Raw genomic sequence first — 22,415 nt, 5'->3', positions numbered from 1 at the left:
ACCTCTAGGCCATCACTCCACTCCATATGATATATGTTGACCTGGGAGATCGGAATGAAGGATCTCCATGCTTAATCTACCAGGGGCTGATACCAGGATCAAACCCAGGACTCACAAGTTGAAAGTGTAACTCTCTAACCACATAGGAGAGTGCCACATTGATTATATATGTGCTACTTACATCTAGATATTAACATAACTTGTGCTTGGTTGGTTGGTTGTTTGCTTCTGTAACTTTGTACTAGTCATGTGATACTACTTTCATGTGCAGTTTACTTGCATTAATTTTTAAAGTTTTCTTTTAGGGAAATGATGCAAGTTGGTATTAGTCTTGTGAAAACTTGAAGAGTACAGAGTTTCAAAAATTTTTTCCCAGGACTAGAAAAGTCTTGCATTTTCATGGAACATCAAGGGGGAAAAAAATGCCTTGAAAATTTAAAACGACAAGAATCAAGTTGATAGGATGTCTTGATATTCATTGAAATTCAGACCGTGTATCAAACAAGGAAGTCCTTGACCAGGCAGGCATCTCCAGCATGATTGCACTCCTGACCCGGCGCTGTCTGCGGTGGCTCGGCTGTATCAGACAAATGGATGATGGGCGAATTCCCAATGTCATCCTTTGTGGTGAGCTCGCCACTGGTTCCAGACCTGCAGGAAGACCTGTCCTATGCTACAGGGACGTCTGCAAAAGAGACATGAGGGCAGGCGACATCAACCCAGCCAGTTGGGAAGTAGTGGCTGAAGATCGCAACAGCTGGAGAAGGACTGTGAAGGCATGTGTCGCGAGGAGCGAGGAGAAGAGAGAACAGCACTGGGAAGAGGGAAGAATCCGTACCCTCTGAGCCAGGCATGACTTTCACCTGCAAACAACTGCAACAGAGCCTGTTGATCCAGAATCAGACTGTACAGCCACAGCAGGCACTGCAACTCTACAGTTTGACTGAACTAGGCGCAGAGTTCCATCGTCTCACGAGACAGACGGATGCCAACAAAAGTCATTTCTGATCCTGATTTTCAAAACCACAGCAACTGTACAATTTGGCCTAAAGGGTGCACTAGTTACTCTTGTTACCCTTGTTCTGACGTTGGTCTGCAGGCCCTGCAGTTGTGGAACTGGCGGCGGACGAAGGCTGGGCGGACGAGTTCATTGCGGCAGAACACAGCGTCCCCAAGGATGCAGAATGGGCTGCAGAGTTCGATGCTGCCAGACCAGTAGTCGCTCCCTCAGAGGTGAAGTGGGCCGCAGAGTACTTGGACCAGGCGGAGCAGCCGGAGCATGTGTGGTGCGTACTCCTGTGTGATGAGTGCTCCTGTGTGGTGAGTGTTGGAGTGCCCATGTGTGTGGAGTGTCTGAGTGCCCTTGTGTGCAGAGTGTCCGAGTGCCTGTGTGTGATGAGTGCCCATGCATGGTGTCTTGAGTGTCTATTTGTGGGAGTGCCTGCCCATGTGTGGAGGGTGTCTGAGTGTCCTTGTGTGGGGAGTGTCATAGTGCCCATGTGTGATGAGTGCCCATGCATGGTGTCTTGAGTGTCCATTTTTGGGGAGCGCCTGCCCTTGTGTGGGGAGTGTCTGAGTGCCCATTTGTGGTGAATGTCTGAGTGCCTGTGTGTGGGGAGTGTCTGAGTGCCCATATGTGAGGAGTGTTTGAGTGCCCGTATGTGAGGAGTGTTTGAGTGCCCATATGTGAGGAGTGTCTGAGTCCCTGTGTGGGGGAGTGTCTGAGTGCCCATGTGTGGTGAATGTCTGAGTGCGCATGTGTGGTGAGTGCCCATTTGTGGTGAATATCTGAATGCCCATGTGTTGGGAGTGTCTGAATGCCCATGTGTGGGCAGTGTCTTGAGTATCCATATGTGGTAAGTGCCCATGTGTGGGGAGTGCCTGAGTGTCCATGTGTGGGGTGCATCTGAGTGCCAATGTGTGGGGAGTGCCTGAATGCCAATGTGTGGTGAGTGAGTGTCCATGTGTGGAGTGCATCTGAGTGCCCATGTGTGGGGAGTGTCAGAGTGCCCATGTGTGGGGAGTGTCAGAGTGCCCATGTGTGGGGAGTGCCTGAATGCCAATGTGTGGTGAGTGAGTGTCCATGTGTGGAGTGCATCTGAGTGCCCATGTGTGGGGAGTGTCGGAGTGCCCATGTGTAAGGAGCGTCTAAGTGGGGAAATCTGAATGTCTGAGTGCCCATCTGTATTGTGCATCTGATTGCCCATGCATGCAGTGTATCTGAGTGCCTATGTGTGGGGAGTGTCTGAGTGCCTATGTGTGTGGAGTGCCTGAGTGCCCATGTGTGGGGAGTGTCTGAGTACCCATGTGTGGGGAGTGTCTGAGTGCCTATGTGTTGGGAGTGTCTGAGTGCCCGTGTGTGGGGAGTGTCGGAGTGCCCATGTGTGGGGAGTGCCTGAATGCCCATGTGTGGGGAGTGTCAGAGTGCCCATGTGTGGGGAGTGCCTGAATGCCAATGTGTGGTGAGTGAGTGTCCATGTGTGGAGTGCATCTGAGTGCCCATGTGTGGGGAGTGTCGGAGTGCCCATGTGTAAGGAGCGTCTAAGTGGGGAAATCTGAATGTCTGAGTGCCCATCTGTATTGTGCATCTGATTGCCCATGCATGCAGTGTATCTGAGTGCCTATGTGTGGGGAGTGTCTGAGTGCCTGTGTGTGTGGAGTGCCTGAGTGCCCATGTGTGGGGAGTGTCTGAGTGCCCTTGTGTGGAGAGTGCCTGAGTGCCCATGTGTGGGGTGCATCTGAGTGCCCATGTGTGGGGAGTGCCTGAGTGCCCATGTGTGGGGTGCATCTGATTGCCCTTGTGTGGGGAGTGTTGGAGTGCCCATTTGTGGGGAGTGCCTTAGTGCCCATGTGTGGGTTGTATCTCAGTGCCCATGTGTGGGGTGTATCTGAGTGCCCAATGCCATGTGTGGGGAGTGTCAGAGTGCCCTTGTGTGGTGAGTGGCTGAATATATTGATTTATCCTTCTTGGCTGTCATTCTTTACACATGAAAAAAACACTGGTGTCCACCCAAAAATGAACAGTAAGTGATTTGGACGACATGATTTTTGTTCATGCAGGGCAGCAGAATTTGACAAACGGATACTGACCGACCCAAGCTGGGTGGAGGAGTTTAAAACGAGTGAGGAGGAAGGAAAGGAGTTGGCGGCGACTGCCAGGGATATGCTGGAAACTGTGAATGATCCCAAAATGATGGAGTCAGAGGTAGGGGTTGTTGAGTGTTTTCATGTTGTATACTTGATTTTAAGGATCGATCAGTTGTTACACAATCATTACAACAGATGATTGCATCTCAGTATATGTGCAAGTTTTCATAATACATTGTAAGGCTGTAATGTTATGAATTTACAGAGATTCGGTGATGAGTTATCCAACTTTTTTTTTTTAATCAGTCATGCATAATAATGTCTCAGCCATTCATTATTAAAAGCGATGGCTGTACAACATGCAACAAGGGTTTATTACCCTTTCCCCTCCCTCTCCCCTTCTCACAGTGTATATTATTAGAGGAAGCCTTTCAACTTTACTTATTTTAGATGTTGCTTTTGTAGGTTGGAGAGGAAGATGAGAGACACTTTTCTGATGCTAGATGTTGAACACTTGTCACAATTAACTCACTCGGGACGACAAGTTTTCTCCCTTGCTTTTCCCCACAGACGGCCCATTTGTAAGGGTTTGGAAAAAAATTACAAAAAAATACAAAATACAGAGTAAGAAAATGAAACTTTCAGAACTGGTTTATTACTTGTTGAGCTATTACATATAAAAAAAAATCAAATTTCTCATCTTATTTTTACAGTTTTGCCGTATGTAGAAAATACTGCCAATTTTTCACCCCGAATCACCATACCCATGCTCACTTTCTGCATTAAATTCACTTTCTTCTTCGTCATCATCCACCTCTTCAATGTCAGACCCTTCAGTTTGTAACATTTCAAGTACTTCGTCAAAACTAAAACATTGCCGTTGCTGCCTTGTTCGCTCCACAACATTTGAGAAGAGCCCGCTTTGCTAACAGGCTGGCACGCGAGCAGATGACCGGTCAGTGATTTTGTCAACGTGTGTGTGAGGTGGGCCACACATGGCAGGCTGGCCAATCATGCTATTCGATTGTGGAGTGACCCAGAATAGCGCACTCTGCTTGGCTAATCACAAAATCATGTGTACAGCGCATGACGGATTTTTATTTCTTGAAAATGGTATTCCATTCCGTCGTCTGAAACCAAATACATTTTATGTAGGAATGCTAACGCATTCCTTCGTCCGGAGAGAGTTAATGCCTGTATTTTATATCATTTCTTATAGTTTCGTGCCTCAGGGAGTCAAGAGGAAGAGAAATTTAACCCTTTTAGTGCCAAGTTTGTTTCATGCGCAGTGACAACAATTTGCCATGGGATTTTTGGTCATGGAGGATGATACTTGAAAAAAAATATTGTAGCCTGCAAACTAGGAAAGAAAAAAAACCCAACCCTATACTTTTCTGAAAGGAAAGTATATTTATTTATGTAAGATTATCTATTATTTATTCACCTTTTTTTCTTTTCTTTTTTTCTTTTTTTTTTTTCAAGGCCTGACTAACCGCGTTGGGTTACGCTGCTGGTCAGGCATCTGCTTGGCAGATGTGGTGTAGCATATATGGATTTGTCCGAACGCAGTGACGCCTCCTTGAGCTACTGAAACTGAAACTGAAAGGAAAATGAACACACTATCCCATTATGAGAATTTCACATGAATTTATTGATTTTGTGATTTGAAAATTCCAACAGTGAAATGGATGGATACTTATCTCTGTCATGGGGCATGTTTTAGCACACTGGAAGGGTACAGAAATTTCTGTCATGGGCCACTCAATGGGTTGATAAACACTTTGGAAGTATGATTTCACATGGCCCCATGTCAGTGTTTATGACTATATTTTACACTCTAGGGCAGTCAGTACTCTCTTCCACAACTTTGACCCTTGTGCCTTATTGTATGGTGTGCCTTATGTATGGTTAGAATCTGTCAAAGGCTGTTTTGAATTAGAAATGCATGGCAGTTGACCTCTGTACCCTGGAGTATGACATTTGTGGCCGTGTAAATGAAATAACGCATTCAACCCTAGGGCGTTTCCAGCCTCAACAAGTTTCCTAGCCATACTCATAGGGAAAAACAAAGGAAACTGAAGGATTTTTTTCCCCTCCAAATAGATGAATGGACACAGCTGAAAAATAGTGTAGAAGTGTGTTCTGTTTGCTTGCAGTTTATGCATATATATGTATTGGAACATTGAAACTATTTGATTGAGACAAAGTTTGACACGGAGCATTGCTCAGGGGCAGCTGAATGGGTTGAACCTTCCATAAGTCTGAATGAACACAGCCGGCAGACAATACGCTATCGGGAGCAGAAACAGGAGGGGGTCAGGAAGGCACAGATTGACAGATCAGATAAGCGAGAAGATGACTCAACATAATAATAATAATAGTTCTCATATGGCGCAAACTCCTCATGTACTGGGCTCTAAGCGCCATACATGAAACAACACATATACAGTAGTGCATAATAGCATACCTCTTCACAAGAAAAAACAGCACATATATGTGTATCTATACACCAAGAGAGTACTATGAAGTGCAGGTATGAACAATCACACGCACACACGCACGCACACATGCTTGTGCATACACATGCCCGCCCCGCCCTGCCCAGCCTTGTCACATGGTCCTGAACCCGAAATGGACCTCATAACAGCAGCATCATCATCATCCTCATCCTCACTGATCATCAGTAAAGAAAAAAAAAATCAACTGCTGTTGGTAAATCATCAAACTGTCATATGTCTGTCAGTTTATGAAGTTCGTGAAGAAAATTGGTGATGGAGAGATCACCATACAAGACAACAAAGTCGTGGAAAAGTCTCCAGACGAACGAGCAGAGGACTGGGTGTCAGATTTCAGGACTGCTGAGGTGAGTCCACATTTTGTGACTGAATATTATTAAAGAAGGAGATTCTGTATAGTTTGTATAAAAAAGGATTTTTTTAAACAACTTGGTTTGAAAAGTTTAGGCTGAGAACATCATTCTGATCATGCAGGTTTCCTTTATGTACCTTTTTTTTTTCTTTCCCCCCCCCCCCCCCACCCCGACCCCCATGCAACAATTTATGTGTGCCTATATGTGTGTTTCTGTTTACCTGAGCCCTATTAAAACAAAAAACATGCACAATATGAAATAAATTGACGTTATAACACATCATCATCATCATCATTACATTATAACATATCATCATCATCATTCTTCTTCTTCTTCATCATCATCATCATCATTTTCTTCTTCTTACTATTATTAATGGTATTATTATTGTATGTCCTGTTCACCCCTTGCCCTCTCCCCAGTAGTTGTCTGGACAGCTGAGTGATGTTTGCATTTCATTCTGTTTTGATTTCATTATTCACATCTTTGTGTGTGTGTGTGTGTCGGTGTGTGTGTGTGTGTGTCTGTCTGTCTGTCTCAGTCTGTGTGTGTGTCTGTGTGTGTAAAGGCTGGAAGAACCATACGGCGCTGTTCATGGTGGTAAATGTCGTGAAGCAGGGATAAGCGTGTGGTTACCGGCACAAGCAGTTAGATGTAACGGTACTTTTCATCTTTTCAGGGTGCCAAGACGCTGACGGAGAGGTGGGCGGAGGAGTTTTCGGGACTGAGTGGAGCGGAATCGGACGCTGCATTGTGGGACAAGCTGCAGGAACACTGGGAAGATGCTGACAGGTGGGTTGTGATGTGTTGTTGTATCTTATTATATTGTATCATATTGTGTCTCAGTTTAGTGTATTGCATTGCATTGAATCGTATCATTTTGTATCATTACTGTTCTGTTCTCTGCTGTGCTGTGCTGTACTTGTACTGTACTGTACTGGCCTGTCCTGTACCGTACTGTACTGTACAGCATTGCATTATATTGCATTTCATTGTGTTGCATTGCTTTAAAATTTTTCTTTGCGTTGTGCTGTATTGTATTGTGTTGTATGGTATTGTTTTGTGTACTATTGTTTTGTGTTGTGTTGTGTTGTACTGTATTGTATTGTTTTGGAACGATACTTTTTTTGCCACAACAGTTTTACTCTGGGTGAAATTTAGGCTGCTGCTTTCCCCAGGGGGAGAAGGTTGCCACAGTGCCACAGTCTCTTGCTCTCTCTTGCTCTTGCTCTCTCTCTCTCTCTCTCCCATTTCTCAGTTTCTGCGTTTTGTGTCTTTATTTTGTCTTTACTTTCAGGTGGTTTTTGGGGGGTGGGGGGTGGGTGAGGGGGGGGGGGGGGGCTGTGGGGGGTTCCTTTCTAACCTTTTTCCTCTCATTCTCTCTTTTCTGTTACTTCTTTGTTTCTTTTTCCTTTCTGTCCTCCTTCATCTGCATAGTGTATTACTTTTTGCAACTACTGCTGCTACGACGACTACTACTATTATTACTACTGCTACTACTGCTGATAATAATGTACATTTCTATAGTGCCCTTTCTCTCAAAGAGCTCAGGGCACATAACTTGAAAGAAAAAGTTTTGGATTGCGCTATCCATTTATGACCACTCTCTCTCTCTCTCTCTCTCTCGCTCTGTCTCTCTCTCTCTCTTAATCTTTCTCTCTCTCTCTCTCTCTCTCTCTCTCTCTCACTCACTCTCTTTCCGTCTTTTTCTGTCTTTTCTCTTTATCTCTGTCTCTGTCTCTTTCTCATTCTCTGTCTCTTGTGTGTCTCTGGTATTATAAATATGATTATTGTCTGCTTAATGATTATGTAATACCCCCTACAGAGAGGGGCTATGGCCTGTTCTGAATTTAAAAAATATTTGCATTCGCATTCACATTCTCTTGTGTGTGTCTCTCTTCTTCTTCTTCTGCGTTCATGGGCTGCAACTCCCACGTTCACTCGCATGTACACGAGTGGGCTTTTACGTGCATGACCGTTTTTACCCCGCCATGTAGGCAGCCATACTCCGCTTTCGGGGGTGTGCATGCTGGGTATGTTCTTGTTTCCATAACCCACCGAACGCTGACATGGATTACAGGATCTTTAATGTGCGTATTTGATCTTCTGCATGCATTTACACACGAAGGGGGTTCAGGCACTAGCAGGTCTGCACATATGTTGACCTGGGAGATCGTAAAAATCTCCACCCTTTACCCACCAGGCGCCGTCACCGTGATTCGAACCTGGGACCCTCAGATTGAAAGTCCAACGCTTTAACCACTCGGCTATTGCGCCCGTCTGTGTCTCTCTCCCTCTCTCACTCCCTCCCATCCTCCCTTCCTCCCTCCCTCCTCCCCTTCTCATACCTGCAGAGTGAGTTGACAGGTACTGGATGGTGCTGTATAAAGTAAGAGACTGAGAATGCTTACAGACGGGTTTTCGATTGACAGTTGACCCATGTACTGTAATCTGTTACTGTTCCAGCCAAAACCATGGTCACCCTTGGCTGACGGAATTTGAACAGACAGACCCATATGAGGTAAACTGCCCTTGGACAAGTGCTGTGATTCATGTGTGTGTCATTTTCATATGATAACTTATTTGATTCATGTGTGTCATCTGTTTCATATGATTACGTTGTTGTTTTTTTAACTCACTCAGTACGGCCAGTCCTCTCTTCTCCTCTACACAGACCCCTCAGATGTCCAGTGGGTGTCTCAATGACCCAAACTTTAGCTTCCGTCGTCAGAATTGTGGTATTCTTTGTCAACATTCACCTCTTCAGTATAAGAGCCTTCCACTTGCAATATTTTGATGGTGGTAATTGGGGTGAAATGCTGTTAACGTCGTCTCTTTCGCCGTTCGTATGGAGAGAGTTAATTCACATGTGTGTGATTTTCATGTGATGAATTGTTTATTATATACTTGCTTGTTTATGGTTTTAACTTAAAATTGTTTGTTGATGTAAGAACTTGTTTGTTGATGCATGTACTTGTTTGTTTATATATGTAACTTGGAATTGTTGATGTATTTATGTAGCACTTGAATATGACAGTGATGAGTATCAGAGAAATTCATTTGAAACTAAGTAGAAACAGTTCAGTTATCATTGTTTGTTTATCTACCTGTTTTTAGGGAAACAGGCTGAGTGGTCAGAGCATATCACTTTCAGTCAGGGAGCCTCAGGTTTGATAACTGGCTCTGGAACCTGGTGGTTTAAAGGTGGAGATCTGTTCTATTTTTTTTCTTTTTTTCTTTTTTTTTTCTCTCCCATAAGCAAGCGTATCCATCCTTTTGTGCTTACATTAATGCCAATGGTTAGACATGCAGGTCAGAGATCATGTTGTCTGTGTCAGTATTTTATGGATTACGGAAACAGAACATAACCAGCATGGATATCCCCCCAAAAAGGGAGTATGGCTGCCAACAGGGCATGGTCAAAACAGTCATGCATAAGATAGCCCACTCTTGCATATGATTGAACATAGGCCTTGCTGTCTAGAAATACAGAAGAAGAAGAATTTGAGCAAACAGCAGTGATCATGAAAGGTTGAGGGAAACTATTTCTGGCAGAGATGACATTTCGATCATTCACCTTTATTTAAAAATTCGTATTTCAAATTGAATTTGAAACCTTTATGTGTCCCCTTTTTCTGTGTGTGAGATTTGCGTTGATAGTTGAACAGTTTTGTTTTTATGATAACAGACCATTTATTTATTTTATTTATTTCTATGACAGCCATGTGTATATTTTTTACTATGTGGATATATTCCAAATGGGTTAGAACTAAGTGAAAAATTGCCGGTATCAGTTTACCAAATCAAAAATCAGTGAACAGTATTTAATGTTCATTGTTTATGTATTTGTGAACCTTTTCAGAAAACTGGAAACACACACACACACACACACACACACACACACACACACACACCCTCCACACCACCTCCCCCCGCCCCCTCCCCACCCCCACCCCTACACACACTAATACATGCACACATGCATGCGCACACACACACACACAATCAAGACACACACACACAAAAAAAACCCAAAAAAAACAAACAGCAACAACCAAAAAAAAATAAAAAATGATGTATCATGCACCTGTAAAGGTGTTTGAAACGTGTCAATGGAAACTGCTATCGTCTGCACAGAAATACAAGTTTGAAGAAGACAATCCACTGAAGGACCATCCGTCAGCCTTCGATGAAGGCCTAAAGCTGCTGGAGAAAGGCGACATCCCCAACGCAGTTCTCCTCTTCGAGGCGGCTGTACAGCAAAACCCAGATAACATGTTGGCCTGGCAGTACCTGGGGACCACCCAGGCTGAGAACGAGCAAGAGCCACACGCCATAGCTGCTCTGAAAAAGTATTTGTATTTGTATTTGTATTTCTTTTCATCACAGCAGATTTCCCTGTGTGAAATTTGGGCTGCTCTCCCCAGGGAGAGCGCGTCGCCACACTACAGCACCACCCATTTTTTTTTGTATTTTTTCCCGTGTGCAGTTTTATTTGTTTTTCCTATCGCAGTGGATTTTTCTAACAGAATTTTTCCAGGGACCACCCTTTTGTTGCCGTGGGTTCTTTTACGTGCGCTAAGTGCATGCTGCACATGGGACCTCGGTTTATCATCTCATACGAATGACTAGCGTCCAGACCACCACTCAAGGTCTAGTGGAGGGGGAGAAAATATCGGCGGCTGAGCCGTGATTCGAACCAGCGCACTCAGATTCTCTCACTTCCTAGGCAGACACGTTACCTCTAGGCCATCACTCCACTGGAAAGAATCCTGAACACTTTGTTATCTCTTGAGAGAAATTGATTTTTATGGTGTGAAACACATAAACAATGAAAATCACAATCATTTGATATTATATATATATATATATAGAGAGAGAGAGAGAGAGAGAGAGATGACATAGAATGCTTAAATATTTGTCAACTTAAGTAAACCAGACATACAGTAATCACCATCATATGCATGCAGTGATCACAGCAGACATAAAGAAATATTCCAGATTTTGGGTGGTGTTGATGGTTTGGTTGTTGTTGGGTTTGGTTGTTTTTTTTTTTTTGGTTTCTTTGTTTTGTTTTTTTGGTGTGTTTTTTTCAGTCAAATCATGTTGCTTATAGTCAAATCAACCACAAAGAGGGCATTTCAGGGTTGTTGTTTTATTTGAATATCTGAGCAACTTTTAAAAGATTAATTGCGTTTTCTTTTCTTTTTTTTTTCTTTTTTTATGTTATATGATGGTATGTTTATTTGAAAAATTATTTGTTTCTTTAGTTATTGCTCCTCATACAGTTGTAGGTTTATTATTTTTTTGAAAGTACTTTTTTTTTAATCCTTTCATGTGTTACAAAATTGCCCAGGATTCAGGGCAAAAATAGCTGGATTTGATAAGTCTTTGTGGCAAATTGTACTGCTTGTTTACTTGGTATTGATTGTATTGCACACTTATTTGTTACTGATGATGAAATTAATAGAATTGTTTACTGATGATGAAATTAATAGAATTGTTTATGACTTGTTATTGATTACGGAATTCATAGAGTTGGTTTATGTAAGTTCTTGTCATTTGGAGTGGTGACCAAGTGGTAATGTGTCTGCCTAGGAAGCAGAGAGAATGTGAGCGAACAGGACTTAATCCTACTCTCACCAGAATATTCTCCCCCCTCCACTAGACCTTGAGTAGTGTTCTGGTCACCAGTCATTCGGAGAAGATGATAAACCAAGGTCCCACTTGCAGCATGCGCTTACTGCTTATGAAAGAACCCACAGCAGGCAAAAGAGTTGTCGCTGGCGAATTTTGATATAAAATTCAATCAGATATACATGTGTGTGTGTGTGTGTGTGACTGAAGCCTGACTGAATGACACAGGAAACGAATGTCGAGCCCCTATGCAGCTGTTAGTGAGCTCTATCCAGGTAGCCAGCCTGTTGTGCAAATGATTCTGTGTATGTAAAGCACTCAGAGCTTGGTCTCTTTGATCAAGGGTAGGCACTGTCCATGGCAGTCAGTCAGTCAGTGTATGTGTGTGTACTTTTGGTTTTTCAGGTGTCTTGAATTGTCTCCGGACAATTTGAAAGCTTGGCAATCATTGGCTGTGAGCTACACCAATGAATCGTTAGGGTCACAGGCATGTCATGCCCTCAGGTCATGGCTTCGACATAACCCTGCCTATTCCAAACTGTTGCCTGCTGTGGACAAGGAAAAGCCTGTCACTTCTTCTTTTATGACTTCGTGAGTTTGGGGTTTTTTGGTTGTTGTTTTTTTATCCCCCTTATGGCCTCAGTTGCATGCAAATCCATGGAGCACATCGTTATCTTTTTTTTTTCTTTTTTTTTTTTTTTTTTTTGTTTTTTGCTCAGCATTTGACTTTCTTCATTGGCCAAAACAACAACAGAAACCTGCCACCAGAGAAAAAAGCCACATTCATTCATTTTTTTATGTGTGTGCTTTTCTGCTAATGAACAGTTCCCGTCAACTTTAATGTTGGACCAATGCTTACAGTTGTCTGGGTTTTTATCTGCACTGGTGTATGTTGTATGTGCTGACTTCTTGAGTTCTGTGTGTTGTCAGTGATGCCTTCTTGGTTAGACTGCATATTCTGTTGCATGCACACATGCACACACATGCACACACAACACCACATCACACCACACCATACACATAACACACGTGATATCACACCACATTCACATGCCATGCCACTCCACACGACACGGCACCGCACTGCACAGCATCACATCGCACCACACCACACCACACAACACCATACACAAACCATGCCACTCTACACCACACCACACCATATGACACACACACACATATATGCCATGCCACAGCATACCACACTTCATTACACTTCACTACACACACATATGTGCACGCATGCACACACACACACACACACACACACACGTACACACACACACATGCACACACACACACACACACACACACACACACACATGCACGTACACACACACACATACACACACACACACACACACACATTGCTCTTTCCCATGGCTTGTTGTAATAGGAGTGAAATGCATCAACAGCAACATACACATACATACAGACTGACTCAAATGCAGACACACAGACACCCAAACCCACTTGCACACACACACTAACACTAACACTAACACACACCACACCATACCTCCCACACACCCTATATCCCCCCTCCACACACACACCTTACAGTATTCAGTCACTCACCTGCAGATATATGTGACAGACAGGCCATAAACCAACATAGTTTTGTGTTCTGGATGTTTTCAGCGCAGAATATGAGGAAGTGCGTGATCTGTTTCTGTCCGCCGTACAGTCTGCCTTGCCTGAAAACCCCATTGATGCTGATGTGCAGGTCAGTCACTTGGTACTTCTTTTGTTGTTTTTCAGCCTTGTCATTTTTGTCTTGTGTTTAACTCTTTCACCACCATAGTCACCCGCTTCAGTTGACGAGTCAGTGCACAGTCATAGGCGACTTAAGTCAACATTGAGGGGTCATGTTGATAAGACCATTTTTACATCATTACAAAGCTTGACAGCATTAGAACAATGATGAACCTTTGCCTCACTGATTGAGTTTGAAGTGAACAGTCCATTGTGTCGTTTTGACACGAACCGAAGCCTGTGACTGAGAGCATCGTGTCTAAAATATTTGGAGCTGGTGAGCGTTTTTCACACAGAAACTTGGCGGTGAAAAAGTTAAGGGGGCTCAGGGAAGGGGCATGGACATTGATCTATTTATGATTTCAGAGTTGCTTAATTTCAGCCGCATTCCATTGCTTTATTGTATTGAATTACTCTTTTTGTCACAACATATTTTTCAGGGTAAAATTCGGGGTGCTTTCCCCAGGGAGAGTGCGTGGCTACAGTGAGTTGCCACCCTTTTTTTTTTGTTTGTTTGTTTGTTTCTGCCTGCAAGTGTGTTTGTTTTCCTGTCTGCAGAATTTTGCCATGAAGAACCCTTTTGCTGCTTAGTTCTTTAATGCATGTTAAGCACTTGCTGCACATGGGACCTTGATTTATCATTTCGTCCAAATGCTAGCGCCCAGGTCACCCTTTAAGGCCAAGTTGGGAGGAGAGTGAAAATCCATGGGTGCTCCTTTCCTACTTGGGTGCATTTCCACAAGGGCACCACTCCACTCCGAATGTAGACCTTACTGAAGGGGACTTGTGGCAGTGGTTGGTGTGGGTTCTCAGCAAAAAGAAGGTTTAATTACGCATACTTAACCATGACCTAACTAGTGCAGACTCCGGCAGAGGTCTGACATTCCTGTCCTGTGCAAACTACTATCCGCCTATGCAGAGAAAACGAAACTACAGCTGATAACCTCCCGGAAGTAGGTAACCTCTCCTTTGTCCCACTGGCTAGCGCCCTCTTTTTCCGGCAGCCATTATGACTCCTGTTCCTGTGCTCTCCATACGGCTAAGTTTTTTTGTATTTTCTGTCTGTCTGTCGATTCTCTGGCGTTGTTTTTTGTCAAATTTTGTCTTGAACCAGTTCACATAATTATATGGTTCGACTGGGAGATCGGGCTAAAATTAAGGCGCGATCGCAATCGATTCGCGGACACTCTGGGCCCTCTCTTTCTGGCCCTCTCAACAACGCCAACCCGCCACCTCCTCCACTTCCTTCGCTTCCTCCGGTCGACTCCAGACCTCCACCACCATTCCTTGCTGAGAATCAAAAGTTTGCACTTGCTTGTGTACTTCAATGCTTTCACACCACCCTCAAAACTTATATTTGAAAGACCTTCCTTCTTGTCTACCTGTGTGTAGGGCATATTTTGTGCTTTTTTTTCGGTGTGATTGTTCATATTTGCATTTTGTAGTGCTGTCTTGGTGTATACATATTTTTTCTTTTATGTCTTCTTGTGTTCCTTTATGCTACTATGCACTGTTAGATATATATTTTTTCATGTGCTGCACTTAGATCCCATTATATAGGGAGTTTGTGCCATATAAACTACATATATTATTATTTTGACAGGAGCAACAACTAGTTAGTCAATGCGTTGGATTGTCATTCTGAGGGTCCCAGGTTTGAATCTTGGTTGCAGTGCCTGGTGGGTAAATGGTTGAGATTTTTCCGATCTTCCAAGTCAACAAATGTGGACTGAACGTTCTTCGTTTATGTATGCATGCGGAAGATCAGATACACATAAAAGATCCTGTAATCCATGTTGGTGTTTGGTGGGTTATGGAAAAAAAACATACCCGGCATTTGTTTGGTGGATTATGGAAAAATAACATGCCAGGCATGAACCCCCTCCCCAACCCCAGCACCACCACCTCCACACCCCCTTCCCCCCCCCCATTGAGAACAGAGAATGACTGCCTCACATGGTGGGGTCACATCGGTCCTAGGCGTAAAAGCCCACTCAAGGATAGGAGAAACCATGGGAGTCACAGCCCACAAATGAAAAATTGTCAAGGTGGCTAGCGGAAAAAGAAGGCGCTAGTCAGGGATGACGAAGGAGAGGTAATCTACTTCAGGAGGTTATCAGCCGTAGCTCCTTTCGTTTTCTCTGCATAGGCGGGTAGTAGTTTATCAGACCCCTGCCGGAGTCTGCACTAGTGGGTCACGGTAAGTGTGTTACATAAATTTAATTTTAGGAAGAAAATTTCCTATCATTATCATTTTGGTTGCAGAGTAACCTGGGCGTACTGTTCAACCTGAGCGGAGAGTACAGCAAGGCTGTGGACTGTTTTCAGGCTGCGCTGCAAGCCAGGCCACAGGTCAGTCTCAGTTTTTAGTTTCCGTACAATTTTAAGGTGGTGTCACAGTGTGCGGACAGATCTATATTTATGCCATACCACATCTGCTATTTAAAAAAAAAAAAAAAGAAAAAAAGAAAGAGAAAGAAGGAAACCAGCAGCAGGTGCCTGACCTCATAAAACCAACATGCTGTTCAGGCCTTGAGAGCCTCTCCAAGGTTTGTGTAGAACATTTAGTATTTACATAACAGAGGCAAAGCCTTCAATACTCACTTATGCTTCGTGCTTTATCCAGTAAAGGAATCATGAGGAGAAAAAAAGAGAATTTAAAAAATAGTTGAAAAGTGCTCTGTATTAAATATGATACTTAGAATAAGCTTGGGAGAAAAGAAAAAAAAGGGTATGCAAGCGGGATCGAACCATGCATGTTTTGTTCTGAAGCAAGCAGACTAGTCTGCACTGCTGCAGTGCATCTGACGTCATTTGTCAAAATTTAATACTTAAAGCAATGTTGACGTTTTCTTCTTCGTGCGATAAATAGATTTGATTGTAGTGGATGTAGTAAAGCTGTTTAAATCATGTTTTTTGTGTGTTTTATTATATCTCGATTATACTTTTATTTCGGCAGTAAAGGAGACTTTTCTATCCCTCCAAGCACAAAGCAACACATGGTAGATCTCTGGATCTGCACAAACCAGTGGAGGCCTACAACGAGTTGAAAAAAAACACAATTGATTCAATTCTTCTTTTATGTTCATTCCCATAAATTCAGTGTCCTCTTTAGAATATTCATATGCAGTAAACACGTAGATGGTGTAGTTAGTATTACTGTAGCTGTTCTGTCCAGAATTTGTATTTCTTTCCTTTTAATTGTGGACAAGAAAAACAAAGTCATGTCTTTGAATACAACCTACCTGCTAACCAGGGTTAGGGGGTGCACGGGAGGGGTAGTACCTCGAGGGGTGGGGGGAGGGGGGGCTTGTCACACTCTTCCGGGAGTGGTTCATCCTCTGTTGGTCCCCACCGGCACCCAGCTCTCACCTATGGGTCCTAGAAGCTGCTAGCTTGCGGCAGCGCCCAACTCCCGGGCAATGGCTTTGACAGGCAGGCTAAACTAGGTGAGGGTAGCCGACTGGTCTCAAACCCTCAGTGAGTTAGGGCTTATATATATATATATATATATAATATTATTGCTTTTGGTTCTTTTCCATTTTCCTGTTAATGTTATCACATTGAAGCATCTGCTGATGTGTAATGACCATAACTGATGAAGTTGACTGCTGACTCTAAAAAACGTACAAATGGAGAAAGTCTGTTAATTAAAAAACAGCAACTATATGTTGTAAAGTGATCCTTATTTTGCAACCTGCAGTTTTGGGGTGGTTTTTTTTTTTTTTTAACAGACTTTCTTCTTTTGACTAAATGAAAAAAAAGCATGTCCTTGCTTGTTCCACTTCCCTTATTAAAGAAAATGTATTCATTCATTCTAAATGCTAGATTTTATGTGTCAGTGAGAAGGTAGTTCAGTAGTGATGACTATATGCATAGCCTGTCAAAAAAGTGTTGAAATGGTGAAAATGCATTGGAGCTAAAAAAATAAAAAAAAAAATTAAAAAAAAGTGTTGAAATGGTGAAAATGCATTGGAGCTAATTTTTAAGTCACAACAGGAAGTGAAACGTTAAAACAGGCACATTAAGTGATTTTGTTAATTTTCTGGTTTTAGTTTCCTCTTGGAAATGTTGTCAGTCCAGTTGTACAGCTTATTTCTTTAGCTAATGCTGTATTGGGAACCACACAAGAGTGGGTCCCACACAAGGAAGAGATCCAATGACTAACATGGGAACATGAGTCAAGCAGTTAACCAGCTTCATGTTAACAGCATGACAGGCATGAGAATAGTTTTAGAACGACTGGAAGAATAAATGACATTCAAGACATTTATCATCGTATGTAACGAGAGTTACCATTCTTGCTAAAAAGTGAGAATTTCTTCTTCATCATAGTGGGGGTGGGGAAGGAACACACACACACACACACACACACACACACACACACACACACACACACACATGCCACATGCCAACACCTAGACATCCATGAAAAGCAGACTTGCACAGATGTGTTTCCAGGTCAGAACTGAACTTGAGACTTCGCTCTACTCTCTATAAACATCCCATCATGATTGTCGTTTAGGACGCCTTGTTGTGGAACAAGCTGGGAGCAACCCTGGCCAACGGGGGCCGCAGCGAGGAGGCTGTGGACGCCTACCACCACGCCCTGCAGATGTCGCCGGGATTCATCCGCGCACGCTACAACCTGGGCATTGCCTGCATCAACCTGGGAGCCCACAAGTCAGTGTTTTGTGCAGGGTTAAATTTAGAACATGCATGTGGTGTATGTATTCATCTAAAGACAAAGTTGTGCCCACAAGATGGTGCTTTGTGCAGCTTTGCATGGGGTTTAGAACATAGGTGTGGTGTATGTATTTATTCAAAGACAAAGACTTATGTTTATGCCCACAAGTCAGTACTTTGTGGGGCCTTTTCGAACATAGGTGTGGTGGTTTATTGAAAATGTGCGTGGTGAATGTGTTTACTGAAGAATTAGGTTGTGCCCACAAGTTTGTACTGTGTGTGGGGTTTTAGGACATTGGTGTGGTGTATACGTTTATCAAAGAATAAGTTTGTGCCCACAAGTCAATACTTTGTGTGGGGCTTTAGAAAATTGATGTGGTGCATATGTTTATCAACGAATTAGGTTGAGCCCACAAGTCAGTACTTTGTGCGGGGTTTTAGAACATGAGTGTGCTGTATGTGTTTGTTCAAAGACAAAGACCTAGGTTGTGGCCCACATGTCAGTGCTTTGTACAGGTTTTAGAACATGGGTGTGGTGTATATGTTTATTCAGAAACATAGAATTATGTTTATTCAGAGATGAACCAGAATGTTCCCACAAATCAGTGCTTTGTGCAGGGTTTCAGAACATGGGTGTGGTTTATATGTTTATTCAAACACAAAGAATTAGGTTGTGCCCACAAGTCAGTGCTGTGTGGGGTGTAAGAACATGGGTGTGTTGCATAAATTCATCAAAGAATCAGAATGTGCCCACAAATCAGTGCTTTGTGCGGGGTTTTAGAACACAGGTGTGGTGTATATGTTTATTCAGTCAAGCAGCTAAGGAGGGACACGGCAGTGCAAAAGAGACCAAAATGATGATTTTTCATGATTTGGGTTTTTGATGGATTTTGATTTTTGAACATCTCTTCTATCATATGCATAAGTTTTTTCCACTGTAAAGATGTCTTTAATAATGAAAAAATTGCCAATAAAGATTGCTGGCTGAATCACGAAAGTGTTTATTGATAATTTTTTGTTCAATTTCGACGCAAGTCGTCAAGTTTCTGGCCTTGACAACATACCTTGGACTTGCTCAATGATGAGTAAACCTACAACCATGAGACTTTGCATGATTGTTTTATGACATGTTGTTGAAGTTTTGTCACAAGTATGTGTGAAAATATTCTCTGGGTTTTAGTTCATGGCAGTTCCAGTCTTTTTACCCATTGTAAATTTTGAGGATTTCGCAGTACCCAAAATTTCAAAAATTCATAAAAAGTACAGTAATTGAAGAATCAACACAATCTCACCTGAAAATGAAGACAATGCCATTGTGTATCAAGTCCACATAACAAAAAGTGTCTGCATGGACCACAAACCCGATTTCTTTTATACATTGTTTGGTGGCCATTTTGATTTGTTTCCATAGCAACGGTTATTCACAGAAATCTAAGAACACTTTTTTGTGATCCACAAGTGATGATACACCTAGTAGACCCCCCCCCCCAAAAAAAGATATATAGTCAAAGAGGAAAAAAGTCGTCATTTGACTGTAGTATCTGACCTTAACCAGCTTCATGGTAACAGCATGATAGGCGTGAGAACAGTTTTAGAATGACTGGAACAATAATCAGTGCTTTTGTGCGGGGTTTTAGAACACAGGTGTGTTATATGTTTATTCAGAGACAAAGAATTAGGATGTGCCCACAAATCATTACTTTGTGTGGGGTTTTAGAACACAGGTGTGTTGTACATGTTTATTCAGAGACAAAGAATTAGGATGTGCCCACAAATCATTACTTTGTGTGGGGTTTTAGAACACAGGTGTGTTGTATGTTTATTCAGAGACAAAGAATTAGGATGTGCCCACAAATCATTACTTTGTGTGGGGTTTTAGAACACAGGTGTGTTGTATGTTTATTCAGAGACAAAGAATTAGGATGTGCCCACAAATCATTACTTTGTGTGGGGTTTTAGAACACAGATGTGGTGTATATGTTTATTCAGAGACAAAGAATTAGGATGTGCCCACAAATCATTACTTTGTGTGGGGTTTTAGAACACAGGTGTGTTGTATGTTTATTCAGAGACAAAGAATTAGGATGTGCCCACAAATTATTACTTTGTGTGGGGTTTTAGAACATGTGTGTTTTCAGTATTCAGTATTTTGTGAGTGGTTCAGGACAAGGACATGGTGTATGTGTTTATTCAGGGGCAAGTTGTCAATTTCAGTTTCAAGGAGTTGTCAGAGCGTGCAGGCTGATCCGTATATGCTACACCACATCTGCTTTGGAGAGAAAAAATAAAGGAGCATATGCCTGACCTTCAAATAAATGCAAAGCACTGATCAGAGCCTTGATTAGGTTGTGTTTTGTACTTTTCAATGACATGTTCTTTGTGTTTGCAGAACAGGTAGTAACACTTACGCACACTTTGTACTCTCTCGCTTGCACACATGTGCAACATACTTTCTGTCTCTGCACCTCTCTTCTGAACATGCCACACAAATCTGTATGCATGCATATGTACATATACTTTGTCATAGACAAATTTGTCTTCCACGCCTTTGATTATAGTGCTCAGTTTTTAATTTTTATAACAGCTTTTACCCCGTCCTTACTAATGTTGGTTGTTAGTGTTCCTGGCCCCTTTGCTTAGGGGGTAGAGTGCATTAAAGATATTGTTTATTAACGTATTATGATTATTATGAAGATGTTCCCATCTAAAGCAGTCCCTGCTGTGTTGACAGAGAGGCCATAGAGCACTTTCTGACCGCCCTCAACATACAGCAGAAGAGCCGGGGTTCCGCCACCGTGCAGTCTGTGTCTCAGATGTCCAACAACATCTGGTCCACTCTGCGCATGTGTCTGTTCCTCATGAGCCGCAAAGACCTCGTCCCTCTGTGTGAGAACAACGACATTGACGCCCTCTGCTCTGAGTTTGGCGTGAGCTCATGACAGGAGACAGACTGTGTTGTCGAGAAGGCTTGTGTCTTTGCCAAGGACTGGTTCCACACTGAGAAGTTTCCCCCGCAAACTGTGAAAACGATTCCGGAAGCTTCTGTCGTGCAAAGTTGTGCATCGGACGCATCTCTCGGCAGCCAGCATTGCAAAGAACATGCCTTATTATGCAATAACAAATATGATAGTTGTAATCAGTCTTCGCCAGCGATCAGTGCTTATCAGCCTTTATCTGGACTTGATCATTGCCAGTCATCCATGATTAAGGAGCAGATGCCGAGAGAAAATCATCAGTGTGGTTGTGGGCTGTCTTCTCCCTCATTTCTTCACAAACATGCTGCTGCTGCTGCTAATCCGACGTCTCTTCGTTCCTGTTCTTCCTGTGCAGGACCTGTGTCCCTGCCTTCCCATTCCTCCGCTGGCTGCAGTCTGACTGCCCATCAGTGTGTTCATTGTGAGGCGCTGCGTTTACCAAGACTTCAGGCCAGAGTGAAATGCAGCAGAACAGTGGTGTGCACTTCTGGTGGTGTTGATGATGTCGCCACACTTTCGCAGGAACTGCCTGGGGTTCTGAGACAGATTTTCAGTTAGTGACAAAGTGAATGGTTTAGGTGGTGGTTGTCTCACTTTCTTCCTCATTCTCCCTCACACACACACACATGCACACACACACACATGCACACACACACACAACCACATACAACCACATTCCACAAACACACATCCATATGATTTCATATTGTCTCTCAGGTCAACCGTTAGCTTCAAGGGGAGACTAGAGATGCAACTGGGAGACCATTTTGTTTGCTAAAATTTCATCAAGTATTGTTTTGGCACATTGTTCTTAAAAATTATGCTGGGGGGTGGGTATATATGCTCTATTTTCTACGGTAGGGATATTGAAGAAAATCAAATTATTGTGAGGGTGAAGTTTATCAGAAGTCAGGACTGACAGTGCCAGAGTCACTGCTGTATTGTTCACCTTGTGCACACAGACCAATGGCAAAAAGATTCAGTGCCAGAACTGGTATTCATTGAAGCTTGTGAAACAGTTTGTGTTTGGTTTGTTTTTAGTTCATACCACCTGAAGAAGAAAGCAGATTTATGAAAGCCACATGTAACAAGCACAATATACTTGCTTCATACTGTTACAGATGTACATTTGTGTATGTACACACACAGACACACACTCACTCTTTTGATAGCTTGGCAGGATATTATTATTGTATTATTGTACAGAGTATTAAGTGAATCTGTGATGTGGTTTAAATGTTGAGGGTATGTGTAGCTGGAATGAAGTGAATGAACTTTCTGGTGACTGTTCAGGAGATAATGAAAGATGAGATACAGTGTGGCATTATCATTGTTCTTACAAATATTTTCAATAGAAACCATTGGAAACCTTATCTCATTTGCATTTTGGATTCTGCTTGCATGGT

The 22,415-nt window shown here is 42.7% G+C and overlaps 1 protein-coding gene across 1 annotated transcript in view; it reads left to right on the top strand.

Moving 5' to 3' along the window:
- Positions 1–22,382, top strand: part of LOC143287694 (peroxisomal targeting signal 1 receptor-like) — a 40,754-nt gene extending 18,372 nt beyond the window's left edge. Inside the window, exons 6-16 of the mRNA XM_076595896.1 lie at positions 1,100–1,286; positions 3,061–3,205; positions 5,831–5,950; positions 6,636–6,748; positions 8,423–8,477; positions 10,094–10,308; positions 11,999–12,184; positions 13,235–13,319; positions 15,614–15,700; positions 17,874–18,031; positions 20,766–22,382. Coding sequence (XP_076452011.1) covers positions 1,100–1,286; positions 3,061–3,205; positions 5,831–5,950; positions 6,636–6,748; positions 8,423–8,477; positions 10,094–10,308; positions 11,999–12,184; positions 13,235–13,319; positions 15,614–15,700; positions 17,874–18,031; positions 20,766–20,973 — 1,559 coding nt within the window. The 3' untranslated portion in view covers positions 20,974–22,382. The remainder of the gene's footprint in view (positions 1–1,099; positions 1,287–3,060; positions 3,206–5,830; positions 5,951–6,635; positions 6,749–8,422; positions 8,478–10,093; positions 10,309–11,998; positions 12,185–13,234; positions 13,320–15,613; positions 15,701–17,873; positions 18,032–20,765) is intronic.
- Positions 22,383–22,415: the final 33 nt, after the last annotated feature.

The sequence above is a fragment of the Babylonia areolata genome, chromosome 11, assembly GCF_041734735.1.
Source record: "Babylonia areolata isolate BAREFJ2019XMU chromosome 11, ASM4173473v1, whole genome shotgun sequence".
NCBI classification, from domain to species: domain Eukaryota; kingdom Metazoa; phylum Mollusca; class Gastropoda; order Neogastropoda; family Buccinidae; genus Babylonia; species Babylonia areolata.
The sequence above is the reverse complement of the archived record's forward strand: the minus strand, read 5'-3'. Positions and strand labels throughout refer to the sequence as shown.